Consider the following 15,117-nt stretch of genomic DNA (forward strand, 5'->3'; position numbering starts at 1 on the left):
CGCATCATTCTTACAAACTTAAAAAAAATGTAAATACCAAATTTGAGAATTCTTTTGAGAATAACTGAGAACTGAGAAGTTTCCTCAGCTCTGCGTTGAAGCAACTGGCTGGGCAGCAGTGTGCACTCGGGGACTTTGTATTTAATTAGCATAAAACATCTTCTGGAGAGCAGAAGGACCGTGCGTCACAGCCAACGGTGAAGATGGGAGGGGGGACACCTATGGGAGTCAACAAACTGCAGTGTGCATTCCTGCCACGGCCGACAAAAAGCAGTCCGGCTGATGTGAAATGATGACTTAGCTGAGCGCGTTACAGGTGACCGGAGACAGCTGGGCGCGTCCTGGAGCAGAAGGGTGCGAAGCAGACGGACCTCAACCAGCGAGTCCTCGGCGCTGTGAGCAGGAGGTGAACCCCCTCAAAACCTGCGAGTTCTGCCCGGGACCAGCGCGTCACCTGAATGACGGGATATGAGACAATGAAGCAGCCAGGGACGACGGGGATAAAACGGGTCCAAGTCACGGAAGTGGAAAAGCGTGTGCGATGACGGACGGCACAGGGGACAGAGAAGAGGTAAAGCAGAGGAAAGTTATCTAGCTGAGTGGTAGGGCTCCCAGGGCTGGAAAAGAAATCAGAATAAAAGACAGAACAGATGTGCCAAGAGTGCGTAATTCTTTAAACAAATCAAGCGGGGGAAGCCGATTTATTTTCCAAGAGACAAGACTCGAGCCAGAGGGGGAGAAATCATGGAGCCGGAAGGGAGCACAGAGGGACAAGCCGTTAATTTGGCACAATCTGCCGCTTCCAAACTGTCCCAGATGGGCGAAAGAACTAAACAACTGGGCAATGCAATCCAAGATCCAGAGCGACAAAAACGGATTATTCTCGTGATAGTCTGTATTGCACTTTTGTTAGACAACATGCTTTATATGGTGATTGTGCCAATTATACCCGATTACCTTGAAGGGCTACAGAAAGCAGCGGATCACGCTTCAGCTGCTGCACCGCGCGCCAACCACTCCAACAGCACCGTCCACAAAGTTTCCCAGGACAACTTCGACCTGCAGATCGGTGTTCTCTTTGCCTCAAAGGCCATCCTGCAGCTCCTGGTGAACCCACTGAGTGGCACTTTTATAGACAGGGTTGGGTATGATATCCCGCTCTTCATCGGCCTCAATGTCATGTTTCTCTCTACTGTTGTTTTTGCCTTTGCTGAAAATTACGCGACCCTGTTCCTGGCGCGCAGCCTGCAGGGCCTCGGCTCTGCCTTCGCGGACACCTCAGGGATCGCCATGATCGCAGACAAATACACGGAGGAGAAAGAAAGGAGCAAAGCGCTGGGTATCGCCTTGGCTTTCATCTCTTTTGGGAGTCTCGTGGCGCCCCCCTTTGGAGGGGTCCTCTACCAGTTTGCAGGGAAGCGCGTGCCCTTCCTGATCCTGGCCTGCATCTGTCTTATGGATGGGGTTTTCTGTCTTACTGTGCTGAAGCCTTTCTCAAACAAGGAGAGAGAAAACATGCCAGTGGGCACCCCTATCTACAAACTGATGATTGATCCTTACATAGCCGTAGTGGCTGGTGCTCTCATCATCTGTAACATCCCTCTCGCCTTCCTTGAGCCAACTATCGCCAATTGGATGGAGGAAACCATGCATGCCAGCCAGTGGGAGATTGGCATGACATGGTTCCCTGCCTTCTTCCCTCATGTCTTAGGTGTATATCTGACTGTCAAACTAGCAGCCAAGTACCCTCATTTGCAGTGGTTTTACGGGGCTATAGGTATGGTGTTCATTGGCGCGAGCTCCTGCACAGTGCCAGCCTGTAAAAACTTCGGACAGCTCATGATCCCGCTGTGCGGAATCTGTTTTGGCATCGCCTTCGTGGACACTGCTCTCCTGCCCACACTGGGTTTCCTCGTGGATGTGCGCCATGTATCCGTGTACGGCAGCGTGTACGCCATCGCAGACATCTCTTACTGCGTGGCCTATGCCCTGGGGCCCGTGGCTGCTGGACAGATAGTACACGACCTGGGCTTTGTGCAGCTCAACTTAGGCATGGGCCTCGCCAATGTACTTTACGCACCGGCGCTGCTGCTGCTGAAAAACGTCACACAGATGAAACCTTCCTTCTCTGAGCGTAACATGCTCCTGGAGGATGGCCCGACGGGACTGTATGATACAATAAAGATGGAACAGAGGGAGAAAAAGAGGAAGGGGCTGTGCACAACGCTCGACGAGAACGGCATGGAAACGTTTGCGCAGCGGTCTTATTCAGAGGAGGAATCCTCCGGAGGAGAGTACGCGTAAAATACCTTCAACTGAGTGTAAAAACTATCAAAGTGCCAAATGTAGACTTGTGTGCATTCTGTCTGATTCAAGCAAATGCTTTACACGGTTAGGATTGTGTAACAGGCTCAATTATTCAATGCTTCTGGTGACAATCCCCGCGGGTGTTGTCAAATCAAGTAGCTTCAAACTTTCGCAGTAGAAAGGCGCGCGGCGTTCCTCCATCTTAAAGTGAGAGTATTGTGATTGAAGTTTTGTTGAGATAAATGTCATTCAGTCATTCACAGTAGTTAGCACTGTATCAGAAACTGACTCATATCGTATTCAGGGATTATGTGTAAATGTATTTGAACAGAACAACAGCTGTAATGTATGCGTCTAGACTGTATCTGTGTCCATTTTGCCAGAGTTGTGCTGCTAAACTCAATATGCAATACTGACTGTGTGTTTAAGAGAGAAACGACGGATGGACATGAAGTCAAATCTGCATCTTGTTGTCTGTTTATTTTGTTTGTTTGGGGAAATGTACTTATGGAATGCATAGTCTCATATAATCTAAGATTGTACAGGACTGTATATTGATGTACATAATTAAATGAATATTATGTGAATGATACTGTTCGTTGAAATCATTTATTTCATCATTAAAAAAACTTGCTGTGCAAAATGAACATTGTATTTTCCCCTAAGGGTAAAACAGCACACACTGATATTATCATTTACTTTAAAATGAAGGTTAAAGTGCGGATTACGTCACCATCCTGCATCTAGAAATGCCATAATTAAAGAAAATAAAATCAAAATGATGACACTCTCTCGGCACTCATTTATAATATACAGTTAGCGTTCGTTTGAGTGCATTCAAGAGAAGATCATTTCACTGTTTTAGAGCAAACCATATTACAGTATAGGGGTTATCATTGTGTTTGCATTTTACATTTTGCAAACAAAATATATATATATATTATCAAAATATGTATCATCAAAAGGCCAAATAAACCAGTAAGGTGAAAGCGATGCATGCGCCAACATTGTGCGCACAACGTGCAAAAAAATACAGAGACCCAAAAGCAGAAGTCCATGTAAAACAGCTCCTAATTGCTCCTCGGATCGGTGTGTGAGCGCGAGAGTCGTGGAGTCGGAGTCTAAATAAGGTGGGGTGAAAATGTGAAGAGCCAAATAAACTTCTCGGCGAATAGAAAGACTTCTGGGAGGAGCTTGGCTGGCAGGAGGGTGAGGTACCCTCTCAGCATCTCTCTTCAGCCAGCGAGGGAGTTGTGCTCGTGCCATGCAGGGGATTTAAAGACAATGATGAAGGATCAAAGGGAAGATATTTGAATGAATATCTCCTGGTAATGGACTGAGGACTGGAAGGATAAACTCCTATTTGGAGCTCCTGGAGGAGTAGGATTTTATCTGTCTGGTGAGTCAAATAATTTATTCTAACTGATTAATTTATACTGAGTACATTTGTAAGTTTTATGATGACAGCAGGATTTATGTCTAAGAACATCACCTTTCTGGAGGAGAAACCTGAAGATGAGAGCACACACCTCCCATAGCTTTTCCTTTTTTAGATATTACAGTATAAAATGTTTTTTGTGATTTTTTTCTTCTAAAACAAACCCAGAATAGTACAACGTTTAAAAGCAACTCCCCTTAATAAGTCTGTAATAGTGACTGTCATTTTGAAGCACTTTTATTTAAGCTTGTCTCTGGTATTATTGTATTTGTGGACACACAGTCTTCCCCTCTGCACCGCCAACATGCCAGTCCTGGACCAAGACCCCTCCAAAGACTCAGGAGGAGACAATGTAAACATTATTTATCTGACTTATTCATAGAAAGTAACTTGAAATCTTTCACACTGGGATATGCATCAGATATTGTTTTAACAATTAAATAGAAATGAAAAAATGCATGAATGCAAAGAATAAGACAATAGAGTGACTTAAAATAAGCAATGTGTATTCAAAGTACTAGACTGTATATAATTGACTATAATGACATATTTTAATTACATGTTTTCATATTTATATCACGCAAAGAGAATAATGTACACATTCTTTTTTGTTTTTGATTTTTTTAGAGCAATAAAGAATGTAGTATCCATTTTATTTTAAAGTGTTTCTTACTTAATTGCATGTGTTGAGGCACACTTTAAAGATTTCAATGCTGAGGTGTCGCCATGCGTTGAAAAATAAGAGTGTTTTTGAGGTTTAATGGGGCTTACTTCATTCTCCTTCCCACTCAGGCTCTTCCTAAACTGCCTCTCCCGGCCCTTAAAGACACCCTGGACATGTACCTGCGGTGTATGGAGCACCTGCTCACAGAGGAGCAGTTCAAAAAAACCAAAAACATCGTGGAGCAGTTTGGGGCCCCCGGAGGAGTGGGGGAGCTACTGCAGAGCAAACTGGAGGAGAGGAGGAAGAACAAGGCCAACTGGGTGAATTAAATCCTCCTTGTTAATTTCTGTTTTAAAGCTCCTGTGAGGAACTTCAAGGTTAAGTCACTTTTGTCGCCCCCTGTGAAGAAAGTGTGCTGTCTTAGCTCTTTGCTGATCTTACATAGGGTTTCTGACAAAGATCTTATCTTTCTCTATGTTGAACATGTTTACACAGTTAACTTTGGTGATGAAAATGTTTAAGAAGGCTGTGTATCACCCAGCCTGACTCATACCCTACAGCAGAATGACATCATAGATTTACTTAACCTTGTTGCAGATAGTCTTGTTAGCTTTTGTGTGGCATACAGTGGAAATTTCAGTCTTGTTTTATTACTGGCAACAAACTCCTCATGGTAGCTTTAGGTAATTTCTGGTTCCAAAACAAGCTACTTTAAATGTGCAACACCAACAAATTTGATAGAAAATTTTAAAAAGTATGATGAACTCTTTGGTTTATATCATCATAAGAGTACAAAGATACATTTTTGTGCTGTTTTCTTGTCTTTTTTTCCCTTTAATGGAAATCTTAAATCTAAAATAGGAATCTTGTTCTGAATGCAATAAATCTAAAAATGTCAAACAGTGAAAAACTTGAAACTTTGGTCTTATGATTTCCCCCCTTTCTGATGTACATTCCCTTTGGTAAGCTCCTATAGTTTGAGGGATGGAAGAGTTCCTGCAGTTTCTCTTTTTCACACTTAAAAAAATGATTTGGTAACACTTAATTTTGGTGAGTCCTAATTACCCACCAATTTTATAGCAATAAGTGGTCATTATCTAGACATTTCTGAGGAATAAGGTGGTAATTACACAGTAATATGTTGGCATTTTACCAAGTTATAACTTGGTAATATAAAGAAAGTGTTTACCTAGCAATAATGTATTATTCATCAAGTAATACTGTGGCAGTTCTGTGGTAATTAGGTGGTATTTTAGCCTAATCCTAACCCCCAAACCCTAACCCTAACTCTGGTAATATTGTGGTAATTCTTGATCTTAAAATAGACTAACTCTAGCCCCGCTGACATCACTGAAGATGTGAACAAACCTTTTACAGAATTAAAAACAACTACAACTTTCAGCTTATGATCGATCGTTATCAATACATTCCAAACTGACTGCTTTCTAAAGTTCCTGTTACAAACTCTGTGTTTGTGTTTGGCACCCCCTGTGGACAAAGTGGCCATGTTTATATCTTTGTTTTCCCGAAAATCTGTAAGTTGTGATTTCTGCAAGAACAAGAATGTCTTCCTGATTCTTATAACAATCAAACATGACACTGAACCTGACTAGTTCCCACAGTTTTCATACGTTTTGTTCATTGGCTCTTCTGATAACTACCCTGCAGCAGCATTAACAGACATCAACAATAACTATATAGAGGATCTATTTTATTGCTGATGGGTTTTTGACTTTTGAACATCATATAAAGGCATCATTGTAAATTTCAGTAAGTACTGTTACCATCAAAAAACTCCTGACAGTAGCTTTAAGTTTTGTAATTCATTAGCTTGTTTTGGTGTTCCACCCCTGTTCACTTTAAGATCACTATTGCTGTTAAATTAGTTTTATATGTAATTACTCCAGCTCACTTGTTATTTTTTAGCTTCTATTTTACACTTCTTTTTCTGTCTTTCTTAATTCTTTGTTTTAATCTCTATATTGAGCTACATTTAGGTAATATTGAACACTTTCATAACCTTTTAAATCATTTCTTCTGACATGTTGCTTTTTCCCTTTTTCTTTATGTTTTAATGCCTCACTTTGAATCACTGCATTGCTGACATGTTCCATATAAATAAAACTGCCCTGCCTTGTCTGCAGGTGTATGAATACTGGCTGAATGACATGTACCTGAACAACAGACTGGCTCTGCCCGTCAACTCCAGTCCTGTGATGGTTTTCCCACAGCAGAACTTCAAGGCTCCCATCGACTCCTTAAGGTACGAGACACTTCATAGAGAAACAAGTAAGTGATCAGAGAAACTTCCTGAGGCAGTAATTATTTTCAGCAAATCTCTTGTTGACTAGATTTTAAAAAGTAGAGAATTTTATGGCATCATAAAAATTAAAAATCTACCTCTTGACGGGCAGTTTTGGGATTAAAATGTCCCAAGGAACTGAGAAATGACAGTAAACCGAGCAGGCCGGCTTTGATCGATTATAACAAATTGAGCACTTCTTGCAGCACATTGACAGATTGGGTCATTACCCAGAACACCTTCAGGGGGTGAGAGGCCAGACCAAGATACTGGTGGTGAGGTTAATAGACAGCCCGACCGTGTTTCATGGTATTGATCTGGAAGTGGACCCTTAACCAGGTGATTTACATGTAGCATTTATAGCGGTTAATTGTAAAACATGGACACTGAGATGCAGAGAAGTATCACCACAGGTAGTGAGACTAAAGAAGTGCAAAAATCACAACGTATGCTTGTATTTTATAAATATCTCGCATAATCAATTGTTTTTTTTTCTTCTCAGGTTTGCTGCACACTTAATTTCTGGAGTTTTGGAGTACAAGACTCTTCTTGATGCGTGAGTTAACAAGCAATAAAAGCACAAATTAACTTGAGAAAATCAACCACAAATGAATTATCTTCATGTATGGATAAAATGTCATTTAAATGCCTGTGTGTCTATTGTAGACGGGCCCTGCCGGTGGATTATGCTCGGGGCCAGCTGGCTGGGACCCCTATGTGCATGGAGCAGTACTATCGTCTCTTCACCACCTACCGTCTACCGGGGCCTGAAAGGGACACACTAGTGGCCCAGGAGAGCAGCGTGATGCCAGAGCCTGAACACATCATCGTGGCTTGTAAAAACCAGGTCAGACACAGTGATTAAAAAAAAATCAAAGTGATTTGCTTATGAAGCTTACATTTCTAGCTTTTTCTAGTGATTACAGCTACATACAAAGTAGTAGATTACCAAACGAGGGTCCTTTTTTGTCCCGATAAAACAGCCTGAATGACCAGGCCAATATGTGTAGATAAGTGGTTCTAAACTGGTGGGATGGGACCCTTTTGGGTCACGGAACGGTTTTGGCAAAATAGTCTTGTAACAGTTTTGCCATAAATGGACAAACATCCACTCATTTTATTTTACTCTCCCCAAGATCTCTAGAAACTGGCAAAAATGTGCCTGTAATCATAGGAAATTGGGTGTAAAATGTGTTTGCTTTGTCCTGTCACTTTTTGTAGTCATATATTTTGTTCCATCTGGGACTGCAACATTTTTCATTAAATGAACAAGCATTGTTAATTTCTGTAAACTTGATTCATGAATCGTTGTTCAGACTGTGGTGTCTAAGGCTAGACCGCTTAAGAAAAATTCATCATTTAATACTTATTAGTTCTATAAAGCAATGCTAGTGACCGTCTAGAAAAGAAAATACATTATTACAGCATATAGGTAGACTATTAAGAACAAAGATTGGAGGGATTGTTGGAACACACTTTAAATGTTTTAATACTGAGGTGAAGTAATGCATGAAGATTAAAAGGATGGTACAGTATACACTAAATTAAAAATCATGTTTGCAGTCTTTAGTTTACTTAAGTTGTCAGAGCTCTAAACAGCCCTTTCAGCACTCACATTAAGCAGGACTTAGAAAAAAGTAAAAATGTCAACTAAGCTTATTTTTCCTTGGAGCATTTTAACTATTTGACACGCTGTCTTCACCAGAATATCAAGCTTTTATGCTAAACCACTGAGCTAGTGCAGATGATAAGCACTACAAATAGCACAGATAAATGCAGAATAGATCTGCCAATGATAGACAGAGAACAATAGTAACAGTGACAGTTTCACTTAATTACAGTGACAGCTAGACTACACATGGTGTTTGTGTTGGAGCAGAACATATTGATCATCACTGAATTGTGTCTGATGTTGCTGTAAACAGACTGAGGACACAGTGTGGACTTATGTCAGAATAAATAATAATTATTAGCCAGAGCCTGATGATATGTTTATAAGAATTATCCTTAGCATGTGTGACATGTGGATACAAAGAAGCAAACCTAACCTGCCAAGGAAAGGTACTTAAATGCTGTAGGTAAGACAGCATGAGCGCTCACTTACTACTCATTAAGTCTTTCAATTAGGCCAGCTATAGACTGTGTTTTCACTAAACTCTAAGATGTCTTAATTATTCTTAACAATCAACAACACTACTAATAACATCAAGACAGTGGATGGACACAAAAACTGCGCTGAACATCCCCCAGAGTTCAGTTAAATCCATCATCAAGAAATGAAAAGAATGTGGCACATCTGCCTAGATCAGGCTATCCTCACAAACTCAGTGACTGTGCAAGAAGGAGGCTAGTAGCTGAGATGGGAAAGACTCTGCATACTACAACTGTTGGCCGGTTCACCAGTCAAAGCTTTATGTGAGAGAGAAAGCCACTGTTGAAAAAAATACGACTTGACTACAGTTTACCAAAAGGCATGCGGGAGACTCCGTGATCAAGTGGAAGAAAGTTCTTTGGTCTGATGAGTACAAAATAGTGGTTTTTGGGCATCAGACAATACCCTATGTTTGGTGGATACCAAAAACTGCACGTTACCACAAACAGATTACATTTCCAGCAAGACAATGACCCAAAGCATACAGTGAAAGCTACACAGAAATGGTTTAAACACAACAAGGTGAATGTTCTAGAGTGGCCAAATCAAATCAATCAATCCAATAGAGGATTTGAGGCTGGATTTGAAAAGGGCTGTTCATGCCTGTTCCTTATGCAACCTGACAAAGCTTGGGCAGTTACGCAAATAAGAAAGGAGTGAAATTGCAGTGTCCAGATGTGCAAAGCTGATTGAGACCTATCATGTAGTAATGGTAAAATTCTTAAATGTCTGCAAAAATGGCCAAGAGGTATAGAACAGATTAATTGCTGCAGTTTCTGCAATCATCCTGGTTAAGTCCTGATCTGTCATCTGATGCAGTGAAATTATTAAATATAGTCTGCACAAGCTCGCCTCAAGTTCTTCCCATCAGTCGAAGTGGCTAGAATAGACTGATATCATTACTCCATCAAGTTGTTTGATTTCTTCTGTTATTACTCAGAATATCATGTCACCTTAAACAGGTGCACTGAAACATTTACCGTAGTGTCTTTGTGAACCTCTGTCCAGTTTTTTGTGATGGATGTGGTGATCAACTTCCGTCGACTAAATGAACGAGACCTTCTGACTCAGCTGGAGAAGATCGCCAAGATGGCGGAAAATGAAGAAGAGCGGCTCCCACAGATCGGTCTGCTCACATCAGATGGACGCACAGAGTGGGCAGAGTCTCGGAGTGTGCTAATGAGAGGTAATTTAGAAAAAAAAAATACTTTTTTAAATTTGTTTTTCTGTTAGTAATTTCTGGTTGTTTTCTTGAGATCTTGCCTTATGTTATGTTGATATCTTAGAAATAAAAATGCTGGTTCTCTCATGATAATAAGCTGATTTCTCATGATCTTAGGAAAACAACTGAAAATCAGTTCCTTATCAGGTACTCCACTTCATGCTTCCATATATTCCCACTAAATTGCCTTTTTAAATGTTTTCATGGTGCAGAGTCCACCAACAGGGACTCTCTGGACATGATTGAGCGTTGTATGTGTCTGGTCTGTCTGGACGAGGCCACAGGACCAGAGTTGAGTGACACAACTCGAGCTTTGCTGATGCTGCATGGAGGAGGAGTAGCCAAGAATGGTGGCAACCGCTGGTATGACAAGCCCATGCAGGTAAGTGAGCAGAAGTATCTCAGTGGCTTATGTAACCTGTGGTTTTGTTAAAAAAAACTCCTTGTTGGATAATTGTTATTGAGATAAAGTAGAATTAATAATTATAATAGAAGGAAGACATGATGAAGGGTGGATGACACAACTTTCCCAAACTAGAAAATAACTGAAAAAAAGGTTCAGATTTATGGCATTAAACTGTAAATACAGAATGCAGCTTGTTTCACTGATGAAAATCCCTCTGAAGTAGCATGACTGTGTCAGTTTGTCATAGGAGCTGACGGCTGCTGTGGAGTCGTGTGTGAGCATTCACCATTTGAAGGGATTGTCCTGGTGCAGTGCACAGAGTATCTGCTCAAATACATGTAAGAAATGAAATGCCCTATGTGTTCCTGATACTTGTTTGCATGCTTTTGAAAATCCAATTAAGACCACGAGAGGAGAAATGCCAGGTTGTAATTAAATTCCCATGACACATCAGGATTGGCAGTCCGTCAAAGCTGGTCAGGGCAGCGAGTGTGAGCGATCTGCACGCACCACGCAGACTCCGATGGAAATGCACTCCAGAGATTCACAAACTCCTCGCCTCTTCTGCTGACAAACTACAGAGGTCTGGTTTTACTCTGCCATGCTTGGATTTGAATCAAAGCCTTTTCTTTGAGTGCAGCCTTTCCTTTAAAAGAACTTACTGGATTAGATACTGGATTGTCCCTTGTGTTTTAATGACTCTAAACTACAGAATTCACTGCTACTGAATCTTAAAAATAAAAGAAACGTAAGATATATCTTTATAAATCTTGCTTTATATGTTGAAAAAATATAACTTTAATTAAAGTTTTTATATGCATTTATACTTATTTTTTGTCTCGAGGAATTGGGTTTTTTTTTTTTTTTACAGTTTACTGATTCTCATACCCTGATATCTTACGTTTAAATTTGTATGAGTATAGGCATTGCAAAAATGTATAAATCATCAGCTTGTCTCTACTAAAATGAAGCTTTTTGGGGTCCATGCTTATACAACAGACACTTTATACACATTTAAATTTCACAAAGCTTAGGACTTTCAGAACATTTATTTATTTATCTTCGTACTATTTTGCTTATTTTTGTCAGGCAGGTGAAAAATCTAGACATGAATGTCCACAAATTCTACGACTACGGTAAAGAGTTCATCAAGAAGCAGAAAATGAGTCCTGATGCTTACATACAAGTTGCACTTCAGTTGGCTTACTACAGGTAATAAACAGACTAAAGTTAGATTATCATACATCATAACAAGCTTACTCTCTTATCTATGAAGGCTTTTCTTTGCATGTTACTCCAGATGTCATAGCAGACCAGTGTCGACCTATGAGAGCGCTTCTATACGGCGTTTTCAGGAGGGGAGAGTGGACAACATCCGCTCAGCCACGCCAGAGGCTCTGGCTTTTGTCAAAGCAATGACTGATGGGAAACTGAGTGTGAGTGGAAGATATTCTATCAATGCCTGTTATCTATCCAGTGATGCCAACTTCATCATGAAAACTATGACTATAAATTAAGGACGATAATGGCATGTATTTATTTAAAACTGTGTTTTTGTCTTCAGGATGCAGAAAAGATGGAGATGTTACGAGGTGCAATAACAGCCCAGACAAAATACACAATTCTGGTAACTCGTCATCTTTAACCTGCTTTAAATTTCTACAACAGTGTTTACTTCACTCTTATCAACTAAAACATATAACGTATTTCTCATTTCTAGGCTATAACAGGGATGGCAATAGACAATCACTTACTGGGACTGAGAGAAATTGCACAGGAGCTAAAGATGGAGAAACCAGACATATTCAAAGATGATGCCTATCTCATCAGCAATCAGTTCATCCTTTCTACAAGCCAGGTATAATCCATACATCCATCCATTTTCTATACCGCTTATCCTGTTCGGGGTCGTGGGGGGGGGCTGGAACCTATCCCAGCTGTCATTGGGCGAGAGGCTGGGTACACCCCAGTCAATCGCAGGGTGCCATGTATAATTATCTGCTTTACATACATATAAAATTAACAATATTTAACAAAAACTGGGATAAAGAGGAAATATCTATACAAAAAAAGTTCAGTGAGATTTAAGGTTCAAATCACAGTCTGGACACAATCAGTATCCAGTGTGGGCCCTTGGGGCCAGGTTCTTAACACCATGAACACCTGTCTACGCCTCAGATATATGTTGCTTTGGATAAAAGTGCCTGCTAAATGATACTGTAACACTGTAGTCTTCACATAAAAGGCAAGCATGTGACATTAGAGGGGAGCTGTGTTGAATCAAAGTTCACTCCCTTATTTTAGTCAAAACTGCAATATTGGTTTTGTTAATGCAGTTTGTTAATATAAACTAGGGCTGAAAGGAGTGATGCATTGATTTCGATTAAGTAAGATCTATACTTAGTGCATTCATTTTTTTTTAAACTGCATGTTTTACCGTCCTTTTCATCTCCCTGCAGCCAAAGTATTGTAAAATAAGTCCACCACTGCTCCTTTAAGTCTCATTTCACTTTAAAAAAAAACTCAGACAGCTCAGTAGGAAAGTCAAACATCATCTGCACCTTATGTTGTCAAACTTTTCACCTTTTTTACTGTTCCCTTATTTCCTTTTCAAGCCAAAATTAATTTATTTTTCTGTGGTTACATTCATGTCATAATCTTCTATGTAGACAAAGGCAGTTTTCTTTCAAAATAAAAGCAGGTCTAAATCCAATCAGAAAGTAAATTACCCAAAGTTTCCAACATTGCAAAAAATCAAAAGTGAAACAAAAACTGTTTTCATTTAAATAGAGGAATTTCAAAATGGGGAGATTAATCGCAATTAATAACAGAAAGTCTGAGATGAATAGCATTGAAAAATTCAATCATTTCACAGTTCTTATTGAGACTCACATATTTCCAATAGTCATGTCTCAACCTGCTCCAGTATTTAGCAAACTCACTTGTTTGCTTCAGGTTCCCACAACTGTGGAGATGTTTTGCTGCTATGGACCCGTGGTTCCTAACGGATATGGAGCGTGCTACAACCCTCAGTCTAACCACATTATCTTCTGCGTGTCCAGTTTCCATGACAGCCCGCAGACGAGTTCAGCAGAGTTTGTTAAATGTCTGGTGCAGGGACTCCTGGACATGAGGGATCTGTGCAATAAATTTAACTCCACCTTAGACTCTACCGGGCCAAAACCGTGCCAGACACTGGAGATGAACACACAGTCAGACAAAAACTGGCAAATAAAAGTGCCACAGAGGCTGACAGATGTGAATAAGAATCAACACACACTGCCTCAGGTTGTGCTGAAAACACCCGAGCATACTACAGCGGAGGCTCAGAGCCAAACGTCACCACAAGGAGAGGCACAGGGGTTCAGAAATGGAAGTAAATCATAGGAATATACAGGTGTGTTTTATATGTCTTTGTGCTTAAATGAGCTATATCTCGAGTCATTTGCAAAATAGACACTATAACTGTGATATAAAATATTGTGTGAAGCTGTTTTGCTGTTAACTGTACTGTACAATGTGTGCTGATGATAATTGACTCAAAGTTATTTGGGGAAATTAAGAGGTTTGTGCTACTGTTGAAAAAAAGATCATATTTATAGTAGTATTCATCGTGCCTGTGAGAATGGCTAGATTGTAAGAGTAAAACTTCAGGCCACATTTAGTCTATTGATTGTTTTGCTCTGATTTGAGATGAATCAGTGAAAGAAAATACTACCGTTATTGTTTGGTGAAAGTCACCAGTCAAGGATTTGTGAGACATGACATAAATGCAAGCTTCACTTAGTCTCGTTCATGTCTGACTCATTTTGTCAGTGAAAGCCACCAGTTGTTGTGACAGAGCTGAAATAGTCTGTGAGTTATGATAAATGGCTGTTTGTTTCACCACACGGTTTAGCCTTTTAGAGTTTGCATGCTGCCACCTGTTGAGTTTCTGAGGATCATGGTCCACTGTAAAATAAGAATTCTATGCAATCTGCATTTAAGTTGTCTTAAAAAGTTGTTTATTGTACCATATATGTAGCAATATCTATGTCGTAAATCCTAATTTGTAATCCACCTACTGTGTTTGTGGACATAAAGGAAAAAGCAAATGACTATGATTTAAAAGAGATATTGTTAGATTTATCAAAGAATGTATGGTCGGTCCAGCACTGTGTATTTGTAAATTTCTGTGCAAAATATATCAATTAAGTTATTTATTTTTGTATAACATATTACAGGATGTAAATGTAAATTTTAATAGTAAGTTTTTAAAACTTACAAGCCAGAGGTGATCACTGTGTTCAAGATTGTCCAAATATTGTATTAATGAAGTGTACTGACTTATATTAAAGTTTAAAAGAAAGTCAGGTCTATTTGAATAAAGCATGTAATATGAATATTTGTTTGTACTTGGAAAAAATGTGGGAATCTTTTATCTGAAAATGTCATACACACTTACAACAAACTACAGGTGCTAAAGATATTCAGCATGAACTAATCTTAATTTATTTTCAAGTCATATCCAATGTGAAATAGCAATATTTACATTTAATTTCATAAAAATATAACACACAACTAGCCTGCATTTTTCTTTTGAGTTTAAAGCTGACAGAGCTGGGAAATAGTATGTGCCCCCTTCTG

General features: G+C 39.8%; 2 protein-coding genes across 2 annotated transcripts; both read left to right on the forward strand.

The window, feature by feature from the left end:
* Nucleotides 1-523: 523 nt before the first annotated feature.
* slc18a3a (solute carrier family 18 member 3a) lies at nt 524-2,798 on the forward strand. The gene has a single exon (XM_041790105.1). The coding sequence runs from the start codon at nt 745-747 to the stop codon at nt 2,302-2,304; it is 1,560 nt and encodes a 519-aa protein (XP_041646039.1). The 5' UTR covers nt 524-744; the 3' UTR covers nt 2,305-2,798.
* Nucleotides 2,799-4,034: 1,236 nt separating this feature from the next.
* Nucleotides 4,035-14,111, forward strand: chata (choline O-acetyltransferase a). Its single transcript, XM_041790015.1, has 14 exons — nt 4,035-4,097; nt 4,538-4,729; nt 6,554-6,672; nt 7,214-7,267; nt 7,378-7,558; nt 9,872-10,049; nt 10,298-10,467; nt 10,729-10,829; nt 10,946-11,074; nt 11,581-11,703; nt 11,792-11,927; nt 12,056-12,118; nt 12,212-12,349; nt 13,447-14,111. Exons 1-14 carry the CDS (start codon nt 4,050-4,052, stop codon nt 13,876-13,878), a joined length of 2,064 nt encoding a protein of 687 aa, XP_041645949.1. The 5' UTR covers nt 4,035-4,049; the 3' UTR covers nt 13,879-14,111.
* Nucleotides 14,112-15,117: the final 1,006 nt, after the last annotated feature.

The sequence above is a fragment of the Cheilinus undulatus genome, linkage group 6 (assembly GCF_018320785.1).
Source record: "Cheilinus undulatus linkage group 6, ASM1832078v1, whole genome shotgun sequence".
NCBI lineage: Eukaryota > Metazoa > Chordata > Actinopteri > Labriformes > Labridae > Cheilinus > Cheilinus undulatus.